This window comes from Mastigoproctus giganteus, chromosome 9 (assembly GCF_048544385.1).
Source record: "Mastigoproctus giganteus isolate SK-2022 chromosome 9, ASM4854438v1, whole genome shotgun sequence".
NCBI classification, from domain to species: Eukaryota; Metazoa; Arthropoda; class Arachnida; order Uropygi; family Thelyphonidae; genus Mastigoproctus; species Mastigoproctus giganteus.
The window spans coordinates 85,241,525-85,253,065 of NC_143583.1; the positions used below are offsets into that span (position 1 = coordinate 85,241,525).

The 11,541-nt window shown below is 35.3% G+C and overlaps 1 protein-coding gene across 1 annotated transcript in view; it reads left to right on the forward strand.

Annotated features, from left to right (window-relative positions):
* dUTPase (Deoxyuridine triphosphatase) overlaps window positions 1–8,231 on the forward strand; it is an 88,293-nt gene extending 80,062 nt beyond the window's left edge. The window contains exon 6 of the mRNA XM_090381520.1: window positions 8,043–8,231. Within this exon, the coding sequence (XP_090237646.1) occupies window positions 8,043–8,099 (57 nt within the window). The 3' untranslated portion in view covers window positions 8,100–8,231. The remainder of the gene's footprint in view (window positions 1–8,042) is intronic.
* The last annotated feature ends 3,310 nt before the right edge of the window (window positions 8,232–11,541 follow it).

Below are 11,541 nucleotides of genomic sequence, written 5' to 3' on the forward strand. Positions count from 1 at the left end.
TGTAAGGTACTGCTCTAGGGGAGTATTTTCCTTGGTAGCGAAAATTACTATTCCATTTTCCCGGGAAGTAATAGCGGTTGCTACATTTGTAAGAACGTTGTTCGACCGCATGTGTACTATTGTTGGTCGCGAGAGAGGGGTTTTTGCTGTCGTCAAGCATAATCCGTTAGATACGGTATTAGCATAAGTATTAACAGTTGCTGACCTTTTGGACCTTGAGGTATTCACCTGAGCAGCAGTAGCTGTGGATAAAGATATCCATGTAGGAAATCTCGTTTATCTTTTTACCCCTAAATTGAAAGTCGGTACCACAAAGAAGCTAGCTCGTCTTAGCTCAGGTTCCTACCGTGTTATCAGTCAGAGTTCGCCAGTAAACTATAAAATACAGAGTATGAATAACCAGAAAGACAAGCACATAGTGCATGTGGACAGATTTATGAAAGTGGTGGATCGAAAAGTATTTCCCGAATCTCCCGAGTGGAAGACTCAGAGGATGGTGATGTACAAGATCAACCTTGTGCAGAGACAGTGCCTAAAGAGACCTGGATTTTAGATGAACCCATTGTTGAGGAATGTACTTTGATCCCACCCATACACCCCCGACCTGTGTATTCTCAACCAACTAGAACTGCACCTATTCCAGAACCTTTGACGACCTCTCCAAAAGAGAGTCAGAATAGGCAAACCGTGGTAAAACAGTCTAAGGAGTCAGTTGAGTCCACCCGTAGGCCAGCACCCACACAAGACTACAATTTGCATAGTCGTAAGCGAGTGACTCAGATCCCACATGTGGTAACCCTGATTCCTACAACACAAAATGAAGTGTTAGTCCCCGAGCCAGTTCCGGTTAGAAGAGAGCAGGCAGAACAAAATGATCCCACCATAGGAACGGAGGTTCAGAGGAGTGAACCTCCAGATCAAAATAGTGAAGAACAAAGAAGTGCAGACCCAGTCGAACAGCCGAGTGGTATTGATAGGACGATTCAGTGGATGCTTGGAGCTCCACTTGCTGCGAGGTTTAATGCACCAAGTAATGACAAAGGCTTTGATTTGGCAGGTCTTATCAGAGATGCATGGAGAGATTGAAAAAAAAAAAAAAAAAAAAACAAAGAATCGTAAGGTTGAAAATTCGAAGAATGAGAAAACAGTATGAAGGGAAGTTTCATTATTGTGTTTCCTTTGTCTTGAAGGAAACGACTCCTTGTTTTGGGAAAACAGGAGAAGCACATGAAAGTGACATTTCTTTTTTCTGCATATAAATTGAGTGTAATCAGCAGTTGTGAAAATGGATGACTAAACAAGAACAGGTTATGAAATAGCACAGGTGGGAAAAAAATAAAATAAATCTCATGCAGAAGCATGAATCACTTTAATGAATCTTAAAAAAAAAAAAAAAAAAACCCAGAGATTTACTAACAGAATTCTATTCAAAGATAATCATTGCGTTAATACTGTTAAAGCAAATACTTTCATCACACAAATATATCTAGGGTATAAAAACTTTGCCTTAATTATGCAGAGAGGAAGGATGCATTTAGTCTAGGGCATGGCCAGTAAGCCCCTAGTTACTTTTTGTTTTCTCTCTCCCATTGCATAGTAAAAATTTGAGTACAGGAGTTAGGATCCAGAGTGAAAGAAAAAAAATCATATTTGGTTCTTCTTTTGAGGATCGGATGAGATAAGTAGCCTGAGGATGGCTGGTTCCACCCAGTCACTGCTTGTTTTGTCTTTCCTCCGAGGAGAAGAGCGGAGTAAAAGAAATAGTAATACCTGTATTTCAAGATGAAGATAAGAGGATCTTTACTTGTACCATTTTGAAAAGAATACCCAGCCTTATCCTGAATTAAGGTTTCGAAACAATATAAATCAGAATTTCAATTCCATAAATAACTTTTTTTTGAAAAGAAATTTATCCACTAATTGCAACTTTTATCATGTTTGAAATTAGGTGAGTGAGTGATAGTACAAATACTTGGTTAATATCAACTGTATTGGAAAGAAAACTGCTGAAGTATTGCACTCGTGCTCATGCCTTTGAAAATTCAGACAGCTGATAGTTAAAACAGTGTGCTGATTGAGAAAATCAGAATTTAATTTCAAATTTAGAGAATGGTTTCCAATTCCTTTTGATGGGAATCTTGTTAATCTTTCATGCACGACTTGTGTTTCTCTTTTTCACAAATAAATTGAGAGATCCATTTTTGGAAAGAAATGAAAGGAAATCAAGAAAGTGACAGTTTTGAATGTGAATGAGAAGTGTAAATGTGAAGGGTAAATGACATGAGACCTCACCCCCTCCCCTTTAATTCAAAATGAAAAGCGAAGAGATGAGTGAATGTTGAAATCTGTCAGTTGATTGTGTTGAATGGAAAGGAAGGAAGAAAGAGTGAGCAAATGAGATCATTTTTCTCCACTTAACATTTACCCTCTTTTTGCTCCCAGTTGCTTTGACGAGATTTTTGCTGGTCGTCATAAGTTTCTTTGCACGGCTGTTGACTTTCTTCTGGATGCCTTTGAATTGAATACAAGGCACTGAGCATCCAAGGACCACCCCTTTGGAGACTCAAGAAATCCCACTGTCCAGTCAGCCCGTGAGAACTCCCCAGGAGACACCCAGAGCGGAGTTGATTTTAACTCCCCAGCGTTTGTTTAGACCCTGGCGACAGCAGAAGGGAATTAGACAAGTTCAGTCCCTGGAAGGTGAACCCAAAACAGAGTTTTCTAGACATGCGATTTCCCCATGATACATCGAGTGAGAGCAGACGAGACTTCCTAAACTGGAAAGGGGAAGTGCAAATCTCCTCAACCCACCTGGGTAAAACTCAGCACTCTTGTCAACCAACTTGGACCGGTTCTATGCAGATGCCATCTTCACGACGCTCCCATCAGTCATGTCCAGTACCAGTTAACAAGTGGTTGTTTGTTGATTTCGTCTTTTCCAACAGTGTCGAAGGATTACTCTCGATAGAAGAAGTTGCCTGTCTCACTTGGGACAGTCAGTTTGTTGTTTTTCTTCCAAAATCTTGCACTTTCCTCACCACGCTTCAGCGCATGGTTCAGCCAGACCACAGAACCATACCATACGATCCTGACCAAGGGAGAAAGTAATGTGCAGTGTGTAGAAGGAGTTCTACCATTCAGGACTGTTGTAAACATCGAATCTTTCTCCTGCCCCGACATGACGTTCATGCCCACTGTGATTGATTTTCCCCATCATTGTCCATGGAATCACCCAAAGGAACGTTGTGCTGTCTCCACAGCTGACAAGTGTACGCAGTGGCTAGAATGCAAAGGACTTGTTAAGCAAAGAATTCTCTCTCTCTGGAGGTAGTAAGATACCTTGCAGATGACAGATAGCACCTCCAGAAGGTGCTGAACAGTTAAACAATTCAATTGGTCAGTTGATACAACTGCCAAGAATTTTCTTTGAAAAGTGGTGTATGTAGTCTCAGATTGTTGCAAGCTAGTCCATATATATATATAGGAACTTGCAACCATATTTACCAAAATATATTCCTTAAATTCATTGGTTGTATCTTATTGCAAATGGTATATAGATTTTGCAATTATGTTTAAGAATTTATATTATATAATCACTTGTGTTTGATGCTTGCTTGGTTTTCCTTTTGAAAAAAAAAGAGAACTGGTCATATGTTAAAATAACTTTCTTTTTTGTTGCTATGTGCTAAATATATTTACAAATACATTCATTATAAAAGAATGTCATGTGTATTGTATACTTGTGTTGTCTCAATTGTTAAATGTCACAATGAATAGTATGTCTAGTGTTATGTTATACTGATTATGTTAAAACCAGGTCAGATATTAATACTTTGATTTTTCCTGTTGCATGTAATACTGAGTGTCGAGCCAAGAGCACAATAAGGAAATGTGTTCAGAGAATTCTTTGAAAAAAAAAAAGTTCCAGTGTTTCCCCGGACCAACAATGGACAGTTTCATCAGTGTCCCAGTGCTTCAGAGTTCCAGTTTCGACGTTTCCAGCCTAGAGAACATTCATTGCAACAATACCAAAACAATCTGTGTTAATCCATTAAAAAAAAAAAAAAAAAAAGAAAATTATTAAACTATGAACATTACACCATTAACTCGTATGAAAATATACTTTGTTGTATGAGATTTTGCTTAAGGTCTAAGAGAGACCAGTATGTCTGTTCAACCAAGGTAAGATTGCTGGATGTCAAAATTTACACAAAAACTATCATTTATTATTACCAGATGACTTAGGCGATACAAAATTATGAGGTCAACACCTATTATTGTCTTTTAATATTATATGTTTAGTTGAGATCAATTTAGCTATGTAAGAGAAGAGATGTTTTTGTTTACCCCCCCAGCGTAAGATTTCATGTTATCACGGTATAATTCAAAAAAAAAAAATTTATATAAATTCCGAGCGTGTGAAAATTTGTTTCCCCCTTTGCTCGAAATTTATGCCCGTAGACGGAAGGAGATTTAAAGTGTTAAAAAATGCTACCATTTTTTATCCCTTTCACCTGCTTTTAAGAAGCATTTATTCTTCAAAGTGTCCTATACTTTTTCCACGGTCTATACAACTAATCTGACGGAATGAACGCCGTTTAACTTTTGATTTCGTAGCAGCAGTCAGTCGCCGTCCTAGGGGGAAGTTGTTGAAACGATACACCGCATTTAGTGCCCAGCGCAATTAGATGACGTCAGTTCCCTCTCCCTGACGGCAACGGGTAGTTTGAGTTTGCTTAAATTGCCTCAGGAACGAAAAGAGCAGATTGCGACTTGTGACAGAAGAGAGTGAGAAATTAGAACATGAGACAATTCCTTACGAGATCGAAACTAATAAACCCAATGACTGTCATTCTAAAATTCCGTTCGTAAAAGTATATCGATTTATGTTCGATGATGCGATTTTAAAACAAAAGAAAGTGCCTTACACAAACGTGGGATTTCCTTTCTTCCTACAATATTTCATTTTCAGTTGCGTCAAATTCCAAAGTTGACAGTCCCCAAGTTAGTTCCTCGCCCCACATTATTGACCCATGAGGTCAGAATGAAAAGGGGAATGTAGAGATATATATAGGAAAAGGGGAAAGAAAACAAGAGGATAGAGAGAGAGTCTTCTTTTGCCAGTCTTATGGTAGGTTTCTGAGTTTCCAGGTTGAAAACGTTAGAGAGCAGATTCGAGAAGTAAGCGAAAGATTAAGTCGGCAGAGAGAGAAAGTTAAAGAAGTTAGCCCAGAATCGTATGCATGGATAAAAGAGCAGGACTAAGAAGTGCTGTGGACGAATGACCATTTGTCGGTAAGTAAGTTTTTCTTTAAACAACATAACCTAACCACACGAAGTTAAACATATTTTCCCGTTGCCTTTAATTCACACTCACTGACCTCTCTTCTCATTGAAGTCATTCTGACAAATGTATATCTATTTTTATAGTTAGAAGTTAACAGTAAGCACGAATTGTCCAATTAGTTGTTTTAATACTAATTGTGATTGTTAGGCTGACAGATGTATTCTTATTCAAATAATGGAACAATTGTATGACACAACTGTCATCAGCGATTGTGAATCCATGTTAGAGAATTAGTGGAAAAGCCACATGAAGAACAATTACAAAACTGTAATACTGCTATCAGCAAGATAATGTTTGTATTCAGTTAATTTACCTAACAATCACATACCAATTAATCTAAGCTTTGACCAGTTCAATTAGACTCATGTATATGACTTATATGTTTAATAAATCTTGTTTTGTTGATCATTTTGCCTTGTGACAATTCTCTGATGCACATAATTTACACAAAGTATTGAGTAGATTTTGAGTTGGAGTTATGCGGGCTCAAAGTTCAACTCAAGGAGAACTTTTGAGTTAATCACAACGCGATCTTGATGCTGCGGGCTTACTCTTATTTAAGTCTGAGTGGGCTTGAGGGTGCAAGATTTTTGTCCTAATCCAACTACTTGACTATCATTTGAAACCCAGGTCTTCTGGAAACACATAGATTCTGACAAGGCGTGCAGCCTTGTCAGAAGCCGAGTGATTCATAGAGAACGTTGTTTAGGCAAGCACACATGTTAAAACAGAAGGAAACCTGTGGAACAAATCACTTGGTGATGAAGGCTTATGAAATCACTTGAATGTGAAAAACTTGCATTCAATTTTGATCATGGAGAGACTTTTTGCTCCCACCATAGACTGAGAATTGCCAAGTACCTGACTCTATGGTTTGGGCTTGTGTTCATTTTAGAGAAAAATACTATCGTCCACAATTCTAAGTTGCTGATATCTTTTTAAATTGTTTAGCATTACCAGAAAGGTGAAGCAAAACTTTCACGTATATTTGACAAAATGTATTTATTGACAATTCAGCATACATTTGCCAATGGAGGCCATCCGCTAGCAGCTGTTCATATGTCAGTAGGCTTCAAACAGCTGTCGTGGCAGTGTTTCAGATTTTTAATTGTTTTGGGGGATATGCCTTTACTAGTGATCCTATGCAATTTAAAAAGATATTAGCAATTTAGGCAGAATCATGGATAATGGTATTTGTCTCGAAATTGAACATATGTAGGGAGCATGTGAAAATCAGCGTCTTTATGTGCTCCTCACCTCATGGTTTGTGGGCATACTCTGCGTTTTTTAACTGGTATTTCCCATGTGGAGTAATCATAGCAGGTTTGAAGCCAGTGGTCTAGATAACCTTAATTTTGACTGTAAAGTTATGGTTATCCTTAATGCAAAGTCTTATCCATATGAAGAACATAGTGTTCAATGACATATAGATGTCATGTCCGTGATGTGTTGAAGCAGTATCATGCTGCCATTCTTAAAATTTGGATTATTTATCAGCTCAGGCAACACTGTCTTACATTAGATCCAGATAATTTTTAGCTAAAACAATGCCTGCAACAGAAAACATGCCCTTACAACTCTATGCAATCAAATCCCAGCCTAGACTTAACACTGGTACGTTCAGTTTATGTCGTATCATCTAATGAGGTTTAGTATTACTTCTAGTATCGTTTTCAGTTGGTGTGCACAGTTGTTTTAAATGTGTGTCCCCTTCTGTCCATAAGATGTTATCTGCAAGTTTTGAATTAACTAAATGTCTTATTTGCAACCAATTTCAAAACTCTGCCCTATCGGGATCATCTTTATGCAGTACTTGTAGCAGCATTGGCTTTTTTTTTTTTTAATTCTCCTGACACTTCAGTCAAGTTCTTGAACTGCATGCCAATTTGATTTTGTAGGACTGAAGTGTTTGAGCAACAATTTCCATGTTTTCTTTAAATATTGCCAGTTTTAGTGTTGCAGTTTTTACAGTATCAGCAGCACTGTCTCTTTTCTGAAATTTTTTGTCCTGGTTGTAAATTGCTTGCCTGTATAGTGTAAACCAAGAAACTTCTCATAAGACTTTAAAAACAGCACCAGAATTTTTGTTCCACCATTTTCTGAGTTTCATGCAATATCTTGCAGTTTCTGATTTGTTTTTCAGTCTAAATATGATATTGGTAACAATAATTAATCATGATATGCATCTCATTTTCATCAAATTTTATGTTATTCTCAGTAAAATAACTTATGCTTCATCCTGTGTACAAACAGTACACAGGATGAAGTCCTGTAGCACAATAAAATATAAAAGAAATGTAGTATACAATATGACATTATACATCACTTGAGTGTGATACAAGCTAATAGTTTTTGACCATGAAGTTTTTATTTTTTGAACTTTGATTTGTAATTCATTGCATTTGTCAAACCACAATCCCTGTTTATAAAAGGGGGTTGACAGAAAGTATGTCCTACTTCCGGCAAGTATGTACACAGATTACAAATATACCTGTTTAATATTACTTTGTTGTAATTTCCTTTTAGTTTTTTGCAAAGATTTCAGTGTGCTTTCTTGTAAAATATATACAATCTCTGTTTATCTGTGATTTGTGCTTTAGGCTTATATCAACAGGCTTTTGTTATTTTTTTTAATTAACTTTATTAGTAACTTTGTTTGAAAATGTAAGTCACAATACTTATTTTTCTTTTCCAGCAATTGAACAGTACAGAAAGAGGTAGTGGTGGTTTTGGTTCCTCTGGAAAACATTAGCATCCACATCATTTATATTAAAGTATTGTTTTGATTTCCCATCCAGAGATCTCCCTTCATAATTATCAAGTTGATTAAAACAGCTTCAGATCAAAAGAAAAGTACGACTCAAATAACTTTAAAGCAGGGGTTCGGAACATCATAATTATCAAGTTGATTAAAACAGCTTCAGATCAAAAGAAAAGTACCACTCAAATAACTTTAAAGCAGGGGTTCGGAACATCATAATTATCAAGTTGATTAAAACAGCTTCAGATCAAAAGAAAAGTACCACTCAAATAACTTTAAAGCAGGGGTTCGGAACATCTTGTATCCCTTGGACTTGTTTTCTGTAGTCTTCTCACTCTTATGAGCTACTGCATAATTAGGGACTTTTTCTTATTTTCCTAAAAAGATCTGATGACTGAGAAGGTTAAACTAGTAAATTTACATCCTTTCAGCACATTTTAAAAAAGATGTGAGCATCACAACAGCTCAGTAATAGGTGAATGAATGATTATTTTACCTTCTTCAGAAGAGAAAAGCTTTGGATTGCAATTTTTGATGTAAAAAAAACAAAATACCCTAACTTTTTATGGTTTGTGTGTGTGTGTTTTTAATGGTGCCTTTCAAAATTTCATTTATTTCTCTAAGACGTTTAGAATTCCCACATTAAAATGCAAAACAATATTCCTCATGTTATCAAATTTTATTTTATCTTATATAAAAATAATAAAATTTTATTTTTTATTTATGTTTGGTGATTTAGTAAGTAAGTGTATTCCCATTTCAGCTTTAAGGTGTGGTCCTTAACATAGCCCTCAATACACATTTGACCAAAAAAATTTATTTTTTTTACACAGAGAAATTGACTACTAAATAGTGGAAGATGAATTGCTATAGCTGCATAGTGATTTACAGAAATAAAAATATTGAAGAAATACTCTTTACACCAGTAGTTCATAATCTTTATGCAGAAGTGTACTATATTGAACAGTCAAGTACATGATTGATGGTCACACCTTGTAATAGAAATGTAATTACGATAGTTATATGCATAATTACAAAAAATTTTTAAATTATTTTAAAGGTAGAAACTGATGTAAAATTAAATTTGACAGATTAGTTATCATGCAGTCATAGCTTTACTGCATTGATAAATGTGGGTTGCAATATCAAAAAAGGTATTTTATTAATAGCCATAAAGTTTAAACTTTTTTAATTTTACATTTAATTTACTGTATTAATTGTTGTAAAATTGATACATTCAGTAGAAATTAAAAATAAATAAATTGTTTCTGCTATTTATTTATTTTAGTGTTTATTTATGTATTTTTTTTGGCTAAGAGAACCTTTAGTTATAGAATACATAATTCTGTTATTGGAGATCACAGGCTATGCAAATATTTTTAAAGAAAACATTAATTACAATGAATTTTCTTATGCTTTGATAGGGTGGATGAATGCAAAAATGATTTGCCACATTTTTCACATGTAAAGGATTTTTCTTTTGTGATCTCTTCTATGTCAAGTCTGATAATCTGAATTTGAGTTTTGGGTAATTTCCAAAAGGAAAAAGCTTCTCACGTGTGTGGATCATCTTGCCATGATCATCTTATTACAGAATTTACAAGAAATTGGCTTTCCCCCTGATTATTCAAATGTAATTATTCAAATAGCAATGTCAGGGCATGGAGTTTTACTCCATTGATTTTTTTTTTTTTTTAAATTGTAACTACTTTCCTCTTTCTCTTTGAAAGTGAAGAAGAAAAATGAAAAATTATTATTATGAGTGAAAATTCTTTTGGAATTCAGTCCAAACTTGTATTATTAGCAATAACCTTGGAAACTTGTGATGATTACATGTGAGATGTGGCTATTAAATAATGAGATTGTTTCAATAAATTAAATGTAATGAAATATTTCATACTTGTAAATATTTCACACCTTACAAGTTATCCCCTTCAAAATAATTGCCCTGGGCTTGCACACACTGTTTGTTCATTTCTTCTAAGCTCAGAAACATTTCTGGAAGTCATTTGTAAGCCCTTTTAATACTTTCAAGTTTTTTCCCCCCTGAATATCTTCAATGGACTGAAAATGGGGACCGTCTGGCACGCTTCTTAGTTTAGGGAAGAAAAAATGTCACAAAGGGCTAGTCTGGTGATTTGGCAAGTAGGGTGCATGATCTCACACAGGGAGTTTTTTTTTTTTTTTTTGGCCAGAAACTGGTGAACAAAGTGTTGTGTGCTGGAGCATTCAACCATACTTTCACAATTCAGGTCCCTTCCTTTGAATTTTTTCACGCAGCCTTGTCAGAACTTCAATGTAGTATGTTTGATTGTATTTAATGTATCTTTTAAAAACAAAAGCAATAATATCTTTTTTTTTTTTTTTTTAAAGCATTATTGCTTTTAAAAAAAACAACAAGCATATTTTTGATTTTGCCATTATTGCTTTTTTAGGTCTGGGGCATTTGTTTGTCCTGTCTTCTATTGCAGTGACTGTCTTTTAGTTTCTGGGTCATACTGGATCAGCCAACTTTCATCACAAGTAATTACAGTACTCAAAGTCTGGATCTTGAATTTTTTCAGAAACATGGAATCTTCTATTTCTTTGATCTTCATTCAAAATTTTTGGCACCATCTTGACACATTTTTCTCATGCCTAAATTTTTAGTTAATTTGTTTGACTGTTTCTTTGCCCATATTGAGTTCTGATGCAACCATTCTAATGTTTAAACAACAATCACTTCTAGTCAATATCCATATTCTTATCAGTTTTCAGGGATACTGGATGGTCTGGTCGTTCATCTTCCAGATGCCCTCTTCCTTCTAAAAATCTTATGCTGTTCAAACACACGAGCTCTTGGCATAATATCTTCCCCATAAACTTGATGTAACAACTTATAACTTTCAGTTGGTATTTTCTTTAGGTTTGTTAAAAAAATTTGAAGTTAATTCGTTGTTCGATTCTTTTGTCTGCCATTTTTCTGGAAAATTGCAAAAACTCGAGGTAATGACAACTGTTTCACTGCAAAGTGATTGAACATGTTAGAATGTGACTTCTAGGATCTTTCTAGCTTAGAAAGGTTTGAGGTTAACTGCTGTGCCTTTGTTTCACAGTTAGAGCTTGGTGTGTAGTGGCTGCGTGCACAGTCTCTCTTTATTTAATAGCCACACCTTGTATATTAATGGATAAATTCAAGATAGTGAGGCAAATGTTTCAGTTGATGACTTAGCTTTAGCATGTACAAATCATATACAGAAAACTTCTGAAATTAACCCTTGTGTACTGAAAACTAATTGAATCCTGAGATATTTTACATGGTAAAAGACAAAAGTACAAAAAGCTAGATGACAGTCGGCAGTCTTTTTTTCAAGAGAAAATGGAACTGTCTTTCCTCCACAAAGTGACATCTCAACATTTTGCAAAGGTTATTAACAAATTTATGCATTAAAAA